This window comes from Diceros bicornis, chromosome 32 (assembly GCF_020826845.1).
Source record: "Diceros bicornis minor isolate mBicDic1 chromosome 32, mDicBic1.mat.cur, whole genome shotgun sequence".
NCBI lineage: Eukaryota > Metazoa > Chordata > Mammalia > Perissodactyla > Rhinocerotidae > Diceros > Diceros bicornis.
The window spans coordinates 23,487,767-23,506,851 of NC_080771.1; the positions used below are offsets into that span (position 1 = coordinate 23,487,767).

General features: G+C 43.5%; 1 protein-coding gene across 5 annotated transcripts; it reads left to right on the plus strand.

Moving 5' to 3' along the window:
* The first annotated feature begins 967 nt into the window (after window positions 1–967).
* Window positions 968–17,599, plus strand: ZNF821 (zinc finger protein 821). 5 transcript variants are annotated; one of them, XM_058528181.1, is made up of 9 exons: window positions 969–1,263; window positions 1,930–1,992; window positions 3,175–3,292; window positions 4,612–4,728; window positions 11,123–11,248; window positions 13,782–13,927; window positions 14,616–14,720; window positions 15,685–15,851; window positions 16,644–17,599. In XM_058528181.1, exons 4-9 carry the CDS (start codon window positions 4,689–4,691, stop codon window positions 17,296–17,298), a joined length of 1,239 nt encoding a protein of 412 aa, XP_058384164.1. In that variant the 5' UTR covers window positions 969–1,263; window positions 1,930–1,992; window positions 3,175–3,292; window positions 4,612–4,688; the 3' UTR covers window positions 17,299–17,599. The 5 variants fall into 5 exon arrangements, with proteins under 5 accessions (XP_058384168.1, XP_058384164.1, XP_058384165.1 ...); XM_058528182.1 differs by having other exon boundaries at window positions 3,205–3,292; XM_058528185.1 differs by lacking the exon at window positions 11,123–11,248 and having other exon boundaries at window positions 968–1,263.
* The last annotated feature ends 1,486 nt before the right edge of the window (window positions 17,600–19,085 follow it).

The following is a 19,085-nucleotide window of genomic DNA, read 5'->3' on the forward strand; positions in this document are numbered from 1 at the left end:
GTAGAGACCAGGAATTATTACTCATTTTACATATTAGGAAGCAGAGGTTCAGAATAGGGAAGTGACGTGCCCAAAGTCACCGGGCTGGTCAGTGGCAGAGCTGGGACTCAAAGCTGGATCTTCTAATACCAGATCCCATCTTCTTTCCACTGCATTCCCTACTTCTCCAAGTAAGCTATGTCAGAGGGAGGCTTAGGCATTCTACAAAAAGACAGAATGAGAGGAAGGAAAGGAAAGTAGTGAGGAAATAGAAGAGAATGATGACAGGGGAAGGAGGTGTTTTATTAGGAAGTGGGTCTAACCACTCTCAGTTGCCCCGAATGACCCTTAAGTGGCAACAGTGCCACAAGTTACCCTGCTTTAAATTAATCCTATGCTCCTAGGTCTACAGCTACTGGTTATTAGTTGAGAAGCACGTTGGAGACTTAAGTGCCTAAAAGAAATCTAAAGATTTTTCTTCTCTAAGGTTCTGACAGCTGAACTGAGCCCCTCCCACAGAGGCCCATGGCCCCTAGATCTCGGTCACATTAAATGCCTTGGGGTCCGCAGAAACCATGAGGTGTGGGGGAATGAAAGAAGAGGGTGTGGGTTGGGCAGGGGGGAGACTAAGACTGGGCTAAGGAGCCTGCGGTGGAGCTGTGGTTGGGGGTTGTGGGTTTTGTGGCTGAACTCGAAGATGGGGTAGGAAACAAGGATCAAAGCTGACAGTTAGGGCGGAGCTTACAGGTCCAGGAGGGGTTAGGGGCTGACACGGCTAGAAAAAGACCAGGGAGGGTGAGAGGCTGGGTGGTCTCCAGGGCGCGAGGATGAAGGTGAAGCCCCTCTCGAACGTCTGTGATTGGATGCTCCCTTAAGTCCCACCTCCCCGGACCCTCTCCCCTCAAGCCCCGCCCACGCCGTTCAGGCGCGCGCCTGAGGAGCGGGGAGGGGGACCAAGCCGGAGAAGGGGGAAGGGGAGAGAAGAGGCTCGTGCACGCGCCCCACTCGCTGCGGGTGCGCGAGCAGCGCGCTCCCGCCGCCCGCGTCGCCATCTTTTCCCCCTCCGTCTGTCTGTCTGCCGGTGGCTTTGTCCGTCTGCAGCGCCGCCCCTCGGCTCCCAGCCTCCGGCTCGGCCCGGAGCCGCCCTCCGCCTGCCAGGGCCCAGTCCCAGAGAGCCCCGGCCTAGCCGGCCCGAGCTGCGGCCCGGGGCCCATTGTCCGGCGGTCCGTCTGTCCGGAGGCGGGGCCCAGGCACCCGGAGCGCCGCGGAGCGCCGAGGCGTCGGGTAAAAAGACCCCCGACTCCTTCCCTCCGGGGCGCGGCTGAGGATGCAGGGGCTCCTCGCCCCCGTCTTGGTCGCCGGCTGTCCGTCCCTTTGTCTGTCTGTGTCTGGGGAGGGGGCTAGGGTCTCGCTCGGGCCTGGGGGCCGGGGGCAGCCCAGGCTCCGACCCCCGCCCTGCCCCGGGTTCCCGAGACGAGGCCGGACCCGGCTGGCTCCTCACCCGGCCGTTCCTCTTTCCGTCCCTCTGGCGGTTTCGGGCGCGGGAGGGGCGTCCTCGCCGCCACCCTCCCCGCGTGGGCCCAGGTCGGGCTCGGCCGGGCACAGCCAGGACGGCCCGGCGGCTGACAGGCTGGGGTGGAGCTGGGGGAGGGGGAGGGTGGGCGTGGGAGTGCCGACCCGGGTATCAATCCCGCGGTGTGGTCTTGCAGAAAGGCTTCTAAATTTAGATTCTGAGAAGACTGTTTTGTCTGAGGGTTTGTCTGAGCCGCTTCGGAAGACCTCTGGCTCTTGTCTGATAATTCTTGGGAATCTACCTGTGCTCATGCTTGAAGAAGCCAGAGGGACCATCTCGGCTGATTATACACACGCTCCAGACCGAACAGAAGTGGGAACAGGGTGAACAGTGAGGCGGCTACGTGACCAGCTTTCTTGTCCTCTCCTTTTTGCCAGATACAAATCACTAGGATTCAGGCGAGTTTACTTTGCTCCGTGGGAACTGCACCAGAGCTGGAGGTGGGAGTGCACCTTCTTTTCTTAAAGCTTGGATTTCACCCTTTTTTTTTCTTGCTCAAGTCTGTGGTGTGTCCTGGCAGCTGCAACCTAACACCTGTGGGAGAGGAGGGACAGTGTTAAGGGGAGATGGTTGCCCCTCCTCCTGAGGACTCTTAAACCTTGTTCTAAAGACAGACAAAGCTGCCTTCTTTTTAAAATGGAATCCCTTGTAGACCTGAATCTCACCGTTTACCTTTCTTCCCATCCCGTTTTTCTTCCAGATGGTGATGTTCAAGCAGCTATTCGTTTACATTTTTGTGTTGGTTTCAGATTCGGGCTTGGGAACCTAGGCAGTGTTGAAATGAATGAATGACCTTTAGGGCAATGTGTCTATGGATTTTAACAGCTTTTACTGCCTGTAAAAGTTGTCTAACCTCTGAGATCTTGCTGTGCAGTCAAGAATGTACTTCTAGTGCTAGTTATTTATTTTTTTGTTTATTCGTTTATTCACTTATTCATTCACTTTCCTACTTACTTATTTTCAAGAGTTCATGACCCCATAGGCTTTCTTTTGAGAGAGGGGAGAGTATTTGTTTATTTTCCCCTTAATCCCTCAGGTGGCAAGTCCCCTTGGGTACCATTTGGTCCATTCCCCGTTTGGCCACTAGGAGGACTGTGAGATGCAGTGGACACTGCCGATTTAAATATGCAGATACTCATCTCTGTTTCTGACTTGTAGCTTTAGTATTGAACTGTTGCCTCACCAAGATGATTTGAATACAGCCTGTCTCAAATTATTTGGCCTTCCTTCAGAAGGGTCTTTATTACCTTTATCTCACAGTTTCAATTTCTGATCTTGATGAGGAGAAAATTTAAAAATTAGTTAAGATTTCATTTTTTCCTTATACAATAGAGAGGTGTAGCTCTGCAAATTTTAGAAAAAAATGATAGACAACCTGCATTTCATTCGACTTTCCACTTTGTGATTCCACAGACTTATAGGAAAAGACCCAAAGTGTAATATTCATTCACTGCTTCCATTAATGAAATAACTACTTGATTAGAAAGAAATGATCTACACAAAATTTAGAACAGAGAACACATACCATTAGCATTAACACTCAGCATACTGCCCTCTAAATAGTTAAAATTTATTTTTACTGTATCAATTTGGAGTTGTTTTTGTTTTTGTTTTAATTGAAGGTCTGAAAAAGAACTGTGTTTGATATGCAGATATGATAGAAGACTGCCTGAAAGCTGCTTCCTTTGCCACTTCCTGTGGAGGCCTGTCTTTGCCATTTGCGGTTTCTTTCTTCTCTTGGTAAGGGGAGGCAGGATCTGATTACAGGGCTGAGGTCCTTTCTAGCTACGTAGAGGAGTTAGTTGGCATAACAGGAGGTGAGTCTTCACTAACTGGAGTGCAAAGTATAGCTGGTAGGTGCCTCACAAAATGTCTCTTAAGGCAATAAACTACAATTTTATATTTTCTTATTCAGTGCAGGAGTACAATTTGAGAAGGCAGGAACTGAAAGAAAACTTAGAGGGTGACCAGATCCATATTCTTGTCTTTGGTAGGAAAGAGAATCTGTCTCTTTTTAATCTATGTCTGTTTATTCACTCTATCTTTCAAAGAAAATTTCACAGCTTCTGCTACTAATCCATTTCAGACTCTCTAATGGCACTTTCTGCTGGGAAAATCTGTCTTATAACTAACTAGGAACCTCTAGGCTTAAGTATCTGTTCCCCCCCTATTTCAGGAAAGCAGGTGCATGTCTCTGCAAACTTCTCATTTGAGGAGCTTTTCTTTTTGTTCCTTCCACTGATCTCTTTGCTACATAGAGGCTGGATTGAGAAGAAGCACTAGAGTTATTAACTTTGACCACCACTCCAGGGCATGTGAGCAAGGCCGGGTTGATATTTCACATTGGGATACTGAATTAGTACTCAGCAAGGTGGATGGCATCCGGCTTTTCTGATGAGAGCCCATCTTCAACACTGGAAGCCTGACTGGCTTTAGTGCCCTGTCATCCTGTGCCCAGCACTGTGCCTGCATCACTAGATAGAGGCTCCACTTGCCACACTGTTTTCATTTACAGATGCGTAAGAGTTTTGAGATGTTTCCTGTCTCACAGCGATGTGATGCCTTTGTCACCTCCAGGCGAGATAACTTATTGAAAAAACATCTGGAGGCTACCATTGCTGCAGATTGCAGGGCTTGACTTCCAGTGGGCATGTGACGTGTGAGCTGCCATGCTCTTTAGCTTCCTTTTGCTTCCTTTTACAATTCACAGGGGTTATCCCTTTGAGCCCACAGTGCTTCTAATGCTGGCTGCCTGCGTTTTTTGCTTCCTTTTCTATCCTATGACCTTGATCACAATCACTTAACAGTATTCTGGATTCCACAGATAGATTTAGAGTGGAATTTTCTAAATCCTCTGAAGGAGTCCCCTCTTAAAGTTCTTGGGACCTTGATGTTGTGATAGAGATTTATTCATTTCTTTCTTTCTTTAATTAGTACAATTATTTGTAACTGGTGAGTTTTATATGCTCAAGAACTATTTTTGAAAGTCTTTTTATTTTTTAATTCAGTATAATTTTTGGGCAAAATGACTTGTGCTAACAGTATCCTTTTTATTGTAGGTCAGCACCCTGCAAGAAGGTAGTAACATATCCAGTCGTGAAACTGGGAAAGACCAGAGCTCTTGGACCAGGGAAACATGTCCCGTCGGAAACAGACAAATCCAAATAAAGTTCACTGTGAGTATTGGACTTTGTCTTCTGGAAGCTGGGAAGGTTGAGGGTTGGAATGGAAAAGTAATCTGAATTTAGGTGAGAGGCTCCCACTAATTTGTGAAGGAAAAAAGGGTTAAAGGTGTTGAACATGATGGATTTAAAGTGTGTCTGTTTGCTGGAAGAGGTGTTAGAAACCTGTCTTAGGAGTAGGTACACTTGATTAATCCTTAGTATTCACATTAGCAAACATTTATAGGATATCTACTCTGTGCAAAGCCTTGTGCTGGATGCCAGGGCTGTGAAACAATAGAAGGATATGTAAGACTGTAATGTAGCCACAGATAGATATATATTTATATAAAAAATAATATAAAAATACAAGATAGTATATGCTAAGTGCCACACAGGGTTGCTGAAGACTGTGTATACTATAGAAGTTAAGAGGAGGGAGAGAGCTACCTGGGCTGAGGTAGCAAGGGAGTACTTGATGGAAGAAGCCCTAGACCATGAACATGAACTAGGCCTTAGAAGGTAGCAAGTGGATTTTAAAATGAGAGTAAGGGAGAGGTAAAATCAGGTAGGGAAAACGATGTAAGCAAAGATACAAGAGGGAATGCACATATGTTTAGGAGACAAGGAGACTTTATATGAAGCAGAAGTTTCATTTCTCCAGAAGACACAGGATGTGAGGTTGGAGATGTTTAACTCTACATTGTAGAGGCTTGAAGGCCAGGCAAAGTTCACATCTCATTCTGTAGACTGTACGGAGCTACTGAAGGCTTTTAAGCAGGGAGAGTGGAGTAACATTTAGAATGCGGTGTTTTGGGCCTATGAAGCAGTGTAGATGGATCACATGAAGGAGAGACTGGTAACAGGAAGACCAAGTATGCACTATTGTCTTGCATTGTTTCTTAACAGTTTCATGCGTATCTTTTATTTCCGTAATTAGATTGTAAACTTCCAAAGGGCAGAGACTATATCCCATATATATTTCCTGCTATCCCTCTCTACTTCTAGCACTGCTCATAGAGGGTGTTCAAAAGTGCCTTATTAAATTAACATTAATATATCTATGAAGATTTGAGATAATTAACCAGATAGTTTCCTATAATCTGGAGAGATAAGCATCCTCACCCAAATGTTTATAAAAGAGACAAATAGCTCCCTCTTATTATGGAGGACTAACTAAATAAAGTACAGCAACATTTGAAGAGAATTCAGTGATATAACATATGAAAGGTTTTTTTAAAGGAAGAAACCTACATTTGAGAGGATAGATTCGTCAAGGAGTTAAGATAAGAGGACTAAAATTTATTAAAAACATACTATATGCCAAGCACTATGTACCATATCGTATCTTATTGGGTAATTTCAAGAGTAGGAGAAAAACAGTAGGAACAGAGGAATTAAGAAGACTTCAACATCTTGTAGATTAATGAGATTAAGGTAGGAAACCTCCATATACAATTAATTCTTCAATTTAAGTCCTGGAAAAGTTTTATAAGACAAGTTGGATGCTTCTAGGACTATATTCTGGAATAGGAGGATGTGGAAGGCTGCTTAATATAAAGGTGAGTGGTTTAGGAAGGATTTAGAAATTGCTGCTAAAACAGTAAAATTTAGTGGGCTTGAATGTGAGGATTGTCAAGAGAGACAAAATGAAGTATCTCTACCATAGGTAATCCAACACAGTTTTAGGAGGATTGGTTGAAGGTGAGTATTGATAAAAGACACAGATGTGACCCCAAGAAGACAGGGCAGGAAAGGTACTCTTAGTAGAAATGATGTGTTCACAAATAAGGCAATCATAGGAGTTGGGCATTTACCTAACAAAAGCCACCTGTCCATAAAGACTGGTTAGATTTGAGGAAAGTAGCTGGCGGGCATGATGGCATGATTGTGGTAAGGCTGGGGGAGCCAGTAAAGGCTTGTGTGGCCTATGCCTGTGTCCACATAGCATATATCCATTAGCTGCATCTCCTCCCACCATAGTCAGTCAAACCCATGATGAGCTGGTATTGGAGTCAGAAAACAGATGGACAAACAGGCCATGGAGAAGGAGAGAATATCATACATCCACAGCTGCAGAAATGCAGTTTCCAGGGCAAGTGAACATGATATTGTGGTGGAGTGGGAGGGACTTTGCAGGCTCTGGGGTGGTGACCATTAAGAGGCTGTGAACAGAAGTGTTCAGCTGCAACTAAAAAGCAGACCCCCAGGGAGGGGCTGTTTTCAGTGATCCATGTGGACATGGAACTGTGAGGGCTTCTCAAGTGATGGACTAAGCTTGACCAAAGAAGAAAAGACACTGAGATTTGCTGGTCTCTCAGGACATTCTGTTTATTTACTATTTGGGGACTAAAGCTGATTCTGCCTTTTTTGAAAAGTCATCTTCTCATTGCCCATGACAGAAATGGCAAGTAGAAAGAGGTAATTTCAGTCTTCTGACCACTTGAGTCTCCTATCCCCTTGCAGTGAAATGGAACCAAACAAATGTATTGAATTTAATGCTACTCGTCTATTTAAAGTAAATGGAATGGACTCAAGGTCTGGGAGGCAGGAAAGTCTGCAGAAGCTTTGCTTAAATGTCAAAGCCAGTCGGCACTTGAGCAGGGTAATGGCTGAACTCCATTAGATCTGCCTTCTGGGAAGAAGATTGTGTGGCATGAAGCTCAAAGCCCGCCTAAAAGAATATATTAAGAATCCCACTGCTGTAGCCTGGCAGCATTTGTCGGATCCACTTTAAAAGCCAATGGGCAGGCTGCTCTGGCGTTTACTTGGCTTTCCTCAGGAGTGTCTCTCTATCTAAATTACTGTCATGATCTTTCCTTTCCGCAGAAACATCCAGGCAGACTTTTGTGTTTTGAACAGTTCATTTATAGACTTGATGCAGAGCTTTTGGAATAAAAGCCCAGAATTGTTAGTCACAGAGAAACTGCTGATGGGCTGAAATCTCTGTTAGACCTTCTTCCCTCCCTCCTTCCTCATCTCACCCCCTTCTGAGTACAATTTCTGTCAACTGTTTCTAGAAAGATTGAAAATAGAGTCCCTTGGACACTCTCATTTGGTATGTTTATACCAAGCAAACCACTAAGAAAAAGAAAACTACTTTTTCTTAAGAGACTTTTGTTTTCAGATTGCAAAGTACACACGAGACTAAAAACTTGCAACTTCAATTAAAGCGTTTCAGCTTTTACAGAGAAGTAGGGAAAAAAGCCTTTAAAGTCCCTTCTCTTCTAAAAAGCGCAACTTGTTTTGTCTTCATTCATTCTGTCAACACCCTTGTGAGGTAAATGGCTATGTTCCCAACAGGTGATAGCACCTTGGGTTACAGAGACTGTCAGCTAGAAATGGATCCTAAGCTCCTCATTCCCCATACTAGCTTGTTTTTTCTGAATTTGACATCTGCTCTCTTAGAATGTTTTAGCTGCTTTACTTAATTTCAAGGTCAGCCAGAAATTGCATTTATTTAACTGCACCAAGGACTCAAGAAAAAGAATTGTAAAATCTTTGCCTTTCTAATAACTTTCATCTCAGTCTTCTCATCTGTTCTACAAGCTTGCTTTCATGGTCTTGTTCTTATCTGGTCTGAAAAACCTTAGCCAAATCAGACAAACAGTATCTTGATTTCATACCAAAAAAAGGAGAGGTGGCATCTTGCTTTTTACTGTGGAGCTTTGATGACTTGTTCCTAACTATTAATAGACAAATAAATACTCATGTTAAATAAGATGGTTGCCCTACATGAATATCTGGAGACCAGAGGATTTTTTTAACCTACTCCAACAGTCTCAAGATAGAAGGAAATAATAATTCTACATTATGAAAGCAGGCAATTGTATAACACTTCTTAATCACTAGTATCTCTGGATCACATTTTACTTGAGTTAATATGACATACTTGTAGCAGGTATCACTACCTTCTTACAAAAGGGTAATTTTGGACAGTTAGATTTATGGAATTAGGTAAATAGTGACTACTGGAAGATTATTCACATATCTTTTCCTATGAGGTCTGCCAAAATCACTTCTTTTTTTATGGTTTTTATATATTTTGCTTTATGTTGATGTTTAAAATAGGAACAGTCCTGAGGAATAAAGTTCACCTTAGCCTTTTTCCCAAGTCAGGAATAGAATAAAATATAAGAGCAACATCAATAGACAAAAATAAACTTTGAGCCCAAGTTGACGGAGACTAAACTGAATTACTAGCTGATCTAACAAAGTACATATCCTTTTAGATGCCCTGCTACTGATCCAATGGTGAGTCCCTATTAAGAAAGGAAAAAGAAAAAAGTGTATATTCCTAGTATATTATAAACCTAGCTGGCTTCTGGCTAGGTTTCTTTAGAGATGAAAAGTGTCACTGATGAGAATGGTCTGCCCCTTGATAATCATATGCTGATACATAACTTGTTCCTAAGTGCCATGTCTGCCCACAGTTACCAGGTCTGAAAACATGCATCTACCCAGAATTCAGTAACGATTCCTGGGTAGATTCCAGTTGGCCATGGTCTTGTGGTTCCAGTGGAACCAATATGGAGAAATTAAATATTTTACTTCTGCAAAGAAGGAAGAGGAGGTGCTATAACAGGAATTCATTTTTTGCTTTCCCTAGCAATAATTTATATCCAGTGTCATCTTGGATATTAGGAAACTGGACTTAAAGCAGCTTATTTTTCTTTCACTTGAGGGCTATGTGGCTAGATATACACTTGAACTCTAACCACCTCTACTCCCACTCATAGTATCAGTCAGAGTAGCCATAATATTAGTTACTCTAAACCAGGCATGGTAACTCATCACATGGTATCAGAACCATCAAAATGATGGTTCCTTTTGTCATATACTGGCCCTGAGAACATTATTTTGATATTTGAGTTGTATGTATCAGTTTCTTATGGTATGAAGGTAGTGCTAACACTAGGATCAGAGCCATTCTTCTCACACAGGGACAAGTGTTTGTTTTCAGCAAAACCATTCTGATGAACTGCCTAACTTTCTGCTTAAATCTCTACTAGAAAGCAGTTTAAAAACATGGATATTAGAGTTGGACAGATCTGGGTTTGAATACTTAGTTCCACCATAGAGCTTAGTTTTCTCCTGAGTAAAATATGGGGGAGTAATACCTACCATATAGAGTTTTACAGAGAATTAAGGTGAAGTAACAACTATAAAGCACTTAACATAGAGCCTGGAACTAGGAAGTGGCAAATCATAGCTATTATTAGTGTTCTGCACTTAGCATATAATAGATGCTCAATATTTGCTGAATGAATGGCTAAGTGAATCACATGAAGCTACTTCACATCAGTTCTTTCACTGCCCACAGACTAGTAGTGCAGGTCAACTGACCAGTTCGTTCCTCCTACATCATTGTATCCTGTCTCGAAACTTGAGCCTGTTTCCTTTATCTCTTCAGTAAGAAAGTGCCTGTTCTATTGTCAAACATTTCACTAGGGCTTTTTATTATTCTCTCTTGGTGGCTGGAGAATGGGGACTGTAGTTTCCACTCTGATTGAGATAATGGAAACCTCGAGAAACCCAATTCTCTTTTCTCCTTATGCCTGGCCTCTTGGAAATAAAAGAGCACTAAATTTTAACTCTTCAATAACCACTCTGCAGAGTTCCTCAGAAGTAAATGCATATCAAGGATGGGTCCAGGGTTTTTGGATACTCCATAAAAAAAAAAAAAAAACCTACATTGGACCAAGGAGTCTAGATGAAATATTATTTGTTGCAAATTAGTTGGCATGTTTTAGGAAATTTGTTCCTCAGCAGAAATGAGTTCATATATTATCTATTCTCCTTTTAATCCATTATTCAACCAGCTGTTGATTTGCTCATGGCTAATTCTGATAGACATTAGAAAGAGAGTCAAGGAAGAACTTCCAGAGCATGTCTTGGAAGGATAGTGGATGAAAGATGGGATTAGAGATACTGTTCTTTAGACAGATTATTTGAGGCATTTGTTTATAGTCAGAGATAGACACTGAGTCTGGGCCATTGTGCTAGTACATTAAGATGCAGAGATTGTGCCCAAATTTGTTGCCCTATCTTCATCCCATCACTTTGCCTCTTCTTGCCTCTGTCTCCCCAATCCTGATGGAAGGTTGTAAATGGAATTGAGATTCTGAAGTTAAATTTGTAAAGTAGCAATTGATCACCTTTTGAAAGGAGTCAAGATTAGGAAGATTTCAGTGAAGCAACTGATGCTTTCTAGAGCATCTGGCTTACTGCCCAGGAGAGTAGCTGCACCCAGAAACTGTTGGAAGCAACAAGCTGACTCGGAGATGAACGACCTCACCACAGGGTTCCTGCCTGTCTCCTACCTTTGAATGGTCTGACTTTCCAACCAGCTTGCCTGGGGATGTGCTGCCCAGCTGGTGGCCTGACTATTTTTCCTTGTGACCACCAGGGGATCAAGTATTTGCTGGGCTAGAAGAGCAAGCCCGCCAGGCGATGATGAAAACTGATTTTCCTGGAGACCTTGGCAGTCAGCGACAAGCTATCCAACACCTAAGAGATCAGGACTCCAGTAGCAGTGAGTTCTGCACCTTCTGGTAATGACTCAGGGCAATGGGAGAAGAATTATCAGAGTGTGTGTGCTCTGGGGATTGTGCATGGGGGTTGGGAGGAAGACATGAAGAGAGAGATTTGTGGATCCTCAGTGTTCCCAAACGTGTTCTAAAGTCTATAGGCATATGCTTATCCAGAGAATAGGTTTGGCATTATGGTTTTTTTTTAAATTCACGGACTGAAGTACTTGGCACAGTGCCATGCACAGATAGGTTTGGGATGATTGTGATAGAGAGGGGCATAGGAATAATTAGTGCTCAAGCAGCCCCTGGGTTAGGTCAGATGAAAAGAAAACAATCTCTGTCTCCTAGGATCTTTTTATTCATAATTAATAAAGGGTAAGAGTGGCATTAATGAAACTTTTGCTTGAGGTCCCCATTTTAATGTTATACAAGAGGATTTGCTTACTAATGAGATTATGCATCATATAAAATGCTAATGAGGAGGTCTTCCCATACCAAGTCCTACGTAGATCCCTGTGGTTAAGAGATGGAATACAGTGGCTGGTAACCGGCTGAGCCTCCTGGATCGTCTCTGTTCCATGACCTTCCTGAACAAATAAACTTTGAGATGTATTTCCTAGGATGACTTCCACACTTTACTAATCTTATCCATCTGATATTGGTTGTTATTAGTGTCAATTCAGAGTGACATTTCTGATTTTTCTGCACATTTGGGGTTGAGGAAGAACGAAGAGGGAGAAAGTTCTGCAACCTTCTAGGAACTACAGTTTCCACTCAAACTGATAATTTAGCAACAACAAAATAATAATAATTTAGCAATTAATTGCTCAGGTACAGAAAAATGAACCCAAATATTTCTAGAAAACCTGAGGGAGCCACCTGTTTGAGTAAAAAGTAGGAATGGCAACATCTATAAAAGTCTAATAGGTTTCCATTCTGGAAAAGATGCATCATCCCTCTAGACAGCATATTTATTTTTTAAAAATCTTTCTAGTAGAGAGATATATTTGGATTTTTGATAAATTACAAAAATGTGTTTGATACAGTGTTATCTTAGACTAAGTTTACAAGTATTCCAAATAAGCTGGTGAGAAAATATGGTATGATTTCATCTGTGCCAATCTTTCATTAGATGGATTCAAACTAAAGCTTTGGGCTGGGGAATAAGGCATATGTACCATAGATCTTTCCAGGGCCCAAATCCAGTACACCAACCAAGCGGAGTGTCTAACAGACACGTTAACTGCTAGCAGCTGATTTGGTTAGATTTTTTTATGAAGAAAGGGAATGTAATCAGTTTTGCCCACATACTGGTGATTTAGAATTTGCAAGGGACAGTAGAGAGAAGACAAGAAGCACTGTCAGCTAGGAACTGTTAGCTGATGCAGAGAGACTGGTGAAACTCTACCCTGTATTTCTCTCTTGTTACAGTCAGGCCCAGGAGTCCAGGATCTAGGTGGGGTTGGGATGGGGCTGGAGTCTGACAGCTTCCCTAGGCTTGGCTTCCTCTTGTGATCTTCACGGTACTAGCACTTTATTTTTTCCTTTCAGAAAGAACTCCTTTTGTTATCTTGGTTTTTTTCCTTAATCATTTTTTTTCCTATTTTATAAGTAATACAGTAAAAAATCACACAAACCTTGCAGATCCCCCAGCAACAGGCAGACCTTCTCACAGCCACATCCTGCCCTCTAAATTAAAACAAACTCAATTCTTACTTTAGTCACAAGAAATTTTATTTTATCCTAAAGTAAAGAATGGCCTGTTCCCTGCACTTAATGCATTCAGTCATCCATCAGATAATCCAAAGAACCAACAGAAACAGTTGACGTATTTAGCCTAGAAAGCTGAGTTTCTAGCAGAGTAAGAACACAGTGAGTGAAATATAACTACAGACTGCCTGAGGTTGGTTGCTGTGCTAATTTTTCCACTGTACTGAACAGCCCTTTCTCTGTAAAGTGACATCATTTTTACCTAATTTACTACTGCCTCCTTTATTGATAAGAGGAAAGAAAAACTTGTTGGTATTTCTGTAAGTGTGTCTTGGGGTTTGTTGGGAAAGAACAGATTAGTGGGACTCAGAATAGAATAGTATATGTGACACCATGGAGAAATTGTGCAGGGGGGCTATGGAGAAAAGTAAGTAATAAAATCAGTGAGAAGTGTTGGTAAGTCAGAGATGATGTGTTATGGGAATGAGCATGGTGTGAGGTGCGTGGGAGGTGTGATTTGAAGTGTGAGATATTTGGGAACCATGTGTAAGAAGTTATTATTTTTGTGATAATGTACAGGGCCAAATAACCATTTTCCAATGCAGTTCTGCATCAGATTTTCTCTTTAGTGTGTATATAGCATTATAAACAACAGCTATAGCTGGCTTCCACTTAACATGATTTTATCCTACTAAGCACTGACACAAACTGTGTTATGGAAGATCTGAAAATGTTTTCCATTATAGCTGCAAACTCTAGGGTGGAAAGCAACTCAAGATGTCTTCATGCAAAAATCAGAACAAGTGACCAGTTTGTATGTTCCAGGTGACAGTGAGGGTGACGAAGAGGAAACCACACAAGATGAAGTCTCTTCCCACACATCAGAGGAAGATGGAGGGGTGGTCAAAGTGGAAAAAGAGTTAGAAAATGCAGAACAGCCTGTTGGTGGGAACGAAGTGGTGGAGCATGAGGCAAGTGACAAATGGCTGCTGAGTCTGGGAACCCCCTCACCCTCCTACTCGGCCCTGATGCCTCTCATCCACAGACAACAGTCTTGCCTCTGACGGTCTCCTGGGCCCCTTCATGTGAAGCCTCTCTTCCTTCACAGCACCATTTACCAAACCTCAGACACACAGTTCTCATCACACCTAGCTTTCTTTTTCTACCTACATATCACTACACCCATGTACAGCTCTCCTTCCTAAAGCTCCCCACTTCTTTCCAGACAGAATATCCACCTTTGCAAAACTATTAGCTGACTTCCTGAAGTGTGCTCTTGAATATGCCTGCAAATTTAAGTCAAAGTGTTACTTGAGGTGCCATCTTCTCACTAAATTGTTTCCTGAGGATTCCTGCAGGAAGCGTGGCAAGAGGGAAGCTAATTCTCTCTCTACAGGGTTTACTTTAGGGACAAAAATAGATAAGCTCTCTCTGGGGCAGTCCTGTGTCCTCATCCAGGAAGCCTTGGAGAAAATGAAGATGGGTCCAAATTTAATTCTCTTTCCCCTATTATATTTTCTTTTGGTTCATATGGGAACCTAAGAATAATATGTGATACCAAGTTGTGTTCCTTTTAACAGGATACCCTGTTAAAAGAAATAGGGGCAGGGAAGAGACTGGTCAGTAGTCTTAATGAATTGCCTACTTGTTGAATTGCAGGTCACGGAGAATTTGAATTCTGACCCCTTACTTGGACTCTGCCAGTGTCCCCTTTGCCAGCTAGACTGTGGGAGTCGGGAGCAGCTCATTGCCCACGTGTACCAGGTATGGCCTGGGGAGCTGCGTGCTTCAGAACATGAGCACCAGCAACTTGTTCATCCTTTGCCTCCAGCTCCTGAAGGAACCTTGGGTTGTTGCTTCCATTAAGATTCCACTCCAATCCTCAGAACATTTTAAAGAATAAGTAGGATATGTTGGGTAATTATGTCTGGGTTCCCAGGCAGACACATTATGAAAATTAAGTATTTTTTTCTAAATTATTTAATGCATATTTTAAATAGTAAAATAGAAACTAACATCTGTTAATAACGAGGGCTTTGTTTTAAAGAAGAAAACAATGAGTTAACATAAATGTTTCTGAAATGCTGGGAGAAAGTTAGTGTAAATGAAGGGCTCAGAATAAGACAAATTTTGATGTTCTTTTTTCCCTGATCCAATCGCAGAGCACACATGCCTTGTGATCTGTATTGAAAAGGCATCAGCACACATGGCAGCCTGGGTTTTACCATAGATAGTTGGTTCATGAGGAGAAGCATTTCTTCAGAAGACTGTTTTTTAAAAGATTGAAGGAAAAGCAGGACACTTAAATACCTTTTGGATACTAGTCTTCCAAGCCAGCTTCTAGACTTGGCCTTCACTGCTCCCTTAACATGCAGTTGTACCTGCACAATGTGAGGCAAGCAGACAGAGAGAAATTATCCCGAGCATGATTCTCCTCAGGCTCTGAAGAGGGTTCTGGCCCTGGAGTCCCATTGTTCCTCAAGCTAGCCATGTGTCCCAGAATGTAGTCAAAACGCAAACTAATGAAATCTGAGCAATGCTCTGAATGGGCTGGCCCTTCTGAAGGTCCATTAACACTTACTTTTCCAGGTGGTAAACAAGGAGAATAGTTGCAAGTCCCTTGTTCTGAGACTAAGGAAAGGGGATGTTTCCCAGAAAGTAGTTCCTAAGTGGGTGTAGATTGTCCTCGAGGTGGCATGAGCTGACAGATTAAGGCTCTGTTTTACAGCACACTGCAGCGGTGGTGAGCGCCAAGAGCTACATGTGTCCTGTCTGTGGCCGGGCCCTTAGCTCCCCAGGGTCATTGGGTCGCCACCTCCTAATCCACTCGGAGGACCAGCGGTCTAACTGTGCTGTGTGTGGAGCCCGTTTCACCAGCCATGCCACATTTAACAGGTTAGCCGAGCACCTAACCCTCTTGTGCTGGGAACAAATTACTGGATGTGGGTTCTGCTGTCCCAAGTCAAAGTGAATGCTAGAGATAGGTAATGCAAAGGCAACTGACTCTTGACTCTTTGGAAAGACAAGTAATGAGGCTAATAAGTATGCCTGTTCCATTGGACATCCCTAAAGGGAAATGAATTCCCATTACTTTCCTGTCAGAATATTTTCATCTAGAAAGAGATGTGAGGAAGTCCAAGAGTATTCAAGATAAAGCATGGAGAAAGAAGTGACAGGGTACTGAGAGGACCCTGATGTGAGGACATAGTCTCCACTGTGTCCTAAGGAGACCAGAACTGTGTAAATTGTGTCCTAGTCCCATTTGCTAGTGTACAACGCAGAGTCGGCCAGGGGAGGAGGTGGTTGAGCCAGTGGACTGTACCTCCCCTGAAGGCAGCCTCCACCTCAAAGAGGACTGCCTGCTACCACAGTAGGACTGCCCTGCACAGCTCCTACCAAACACCATCATTCCTGCTTGAATGAAAACTGCACATTTTAAGGGCTCGTCTGATCTGGTGGCTTGCTGTGGCAGTTGGCTCAGTCTCTAACTCCAGGTGAGCTTTAAGACTTGGTAGACACCCTAGGCCACTGAGCAGGGGCGGAGAGGTAGAAGAGGTCTCCTAAGCACTCAAACTGACCCCTAGTGGTGAACTTGGAGCAACTCGTCTGGTAGGACAAGAGTAAATCAGGGCTGGATACCTAAGCCTTACTAGGTGACACTAACCATCCAAAATTTTTGCTTTCCAGTGAGAAACTTCCTGAAGTACTTAATGTGGAATCCCTGCCCCCAGCCCACAGTGAAGGCCCCTCCAGCGCTGAGGGAAAGGACATTGCTTTTAGTCCTCCAGTGTACCCTGCTGGAATTCTGCTTGTGTGCAACAACTGTGCTGCCTACCGTAAGCTTCTGGAATCCCAGACACCCAGTGTACGCAAGTGGGCTCTCCGTCGACAGAACGAGCCTTTGGAAGTACGGCTGCAGCGGCTGGAACGAGAGCGCACGGCCAAGAAGAGCCGGCGGGACAATGAGACCCCCGAGGAGCGGGAGGTAAGGCGCATGAGGGACCGCGAGGCCAAGCGCCTGCAGCGCATGCAGGAGACAGACGAGCAGCGGGCACGCCGGCTGCAGCGAGATCGGGAGGCCATGAGGCTGAAGCGGGCCAATGAAACCCCAGAGAAGCGGCAGGCCCGACTTATCCGGGAGCGGGAGGCCAAGCGGCTCAAGAGGAGGCTAGAGAAAATGGACATGATGTTGCGAGCTCAGTTTGGCCAGGACCCTTCTGCCATGGCAGCCTTAGCAGCCGAAATGAACTTCTTCCAGCTACCTGTGAGTGGGGTGGAATTGGACAGCCAGCTCCTGGGCAAGATGGCCTTTGAAGAGCAGAACAGCAGCTCTCTGCACTGAACCACACCCTCCTGCCTGCCCACCCGCTCATCCACCCACCCAGGCCCGCAGGGATCAGGGCTCTGTCCTTGCTGCCAGAGGCAGGCCCAGGTTTGTTGCAGGTGGACCTGTGCACCCCTTGCATGTGGGAGCAGGATGATGGGGTCAGAAAGGACCCAGCTCAATGCAGCTCTGGACAAAGGAGCAGGCACTCCAGAGAACTGGACTCCCCAGCCCACTGCTGTAGGGTATGCCTGTAGGACTGTGGGGCCCCAGTATGGCCCATGGAGTTGTAAGAGCAAATAAATTAATTTTATCTTTACTGGCCCTTTCCTGTTTTTCTCTCAATTTCATTCTAGCAAAGGAATTATCTAGGAGAGACTGAGTAGAAGTTTTCAGGCAGTGACTTGTGGCAGATTGTCCTTTTCTGAGGGAGGGTGCTCCTCAACTTAGCCTCTCCAAGCAAAGACCCCTTATCTGGGCCTTTACAAGTTGATGAGGCAGAACTATGACACTAAAGAACCGATGCTGACTTGGGGATGGACCCTCGCAAAGATAATCTATAGCCCCAAGGGCTATTTAAACCTAGCTTACCTTTTCCAAACTCATGCCTTTCCTCATTAAGTGGCATTTTCTAAAGAGGATGCAGTATTTAGACTAGGTGCTGGCTACTTTTCCCAGCAGAATTCAGTTTGTCCAACTTAAAATTCTATCCCAGACAGCAATCAGCTGCACTTAGGAATATGGTCACAGAAATAGCAGCATTAAGGTCCATAGCACCAAAAAACTCATGTTTGAGAGAAAAGGTAATCCATCTTTTTATTTATTCCCCAGAGCCAAGGAGATAATAAAACCCACTGATGGAGATCCAGAATTAATTAAGGTGATATGAGAGCTCACATCAATAGTGGTCAAGACTAGAGCAAAATGACTACTCTGGCAGTTTGTAGGACTGCCAAACCATGGAGGAGACAAGAGCTGAGGTCATTTCTAAAAAGCTTCTGTGATGGTACAGAACAAGCACAGAACTTTTCCTTAGCCTGCACTAAAGGTTGTGTACAGTTGAGATAATTATAGATCATGTGGTCCAGAAGGAAGTGCCCTAGTTAAGTTGTAGCCAGAAAAATAACTATGCCAGGAATGGGGACCTCTTCCAATATCATAAAAAGGAAACTTGGACCCCTCTCTGACCACCATAGGTTCAAGGCTATTTAATAGTGTTAACTGACCCTCGACCAAACTAGGGTTAATTCCTACCAGGCAGGCTGAAATATTTCTGTTCTGAAAAATAAATTTAATAAGCTTATTACAAAGTACTGGACATTTAAAAGAAAGTATTTAATTGAGCCAAATGCCTTTCTCTCACAGAGCTCCATACTGAAGTCCTACTTAGGATACTTCAAACTGGGTGCACACTCACTATGTGTCAAAGTTTATTCTGAGAACTTTACATGGATTATCTCTAATTTTTAAAACCAAATATGAGTTAATACAACCTCGGGAGTTATACACCTGGATTTAAAATTCTGCACTGCCATTTAGTAGCTGTGTAACTTTGGGCAAGTTACTAACCTCTGTCTCACCCACAAAATGGAAATAATAGTACTAGCAACAAATGATTGTTTATAACGCACTTAGGATAGTTTGTGGCACATAGTAAGTGCTCACTAAATGTATCTGAGTCAGTATCATATATCTGAGTGTTTCACCTCTTACTGGTGGCAAGCTTTCTAAGAAGTAGTAACAATGATTGAAGCTGACTTATTCTAGTAATTTCTGACAGTATTCCTGAGGAAAAAAAAAGAACT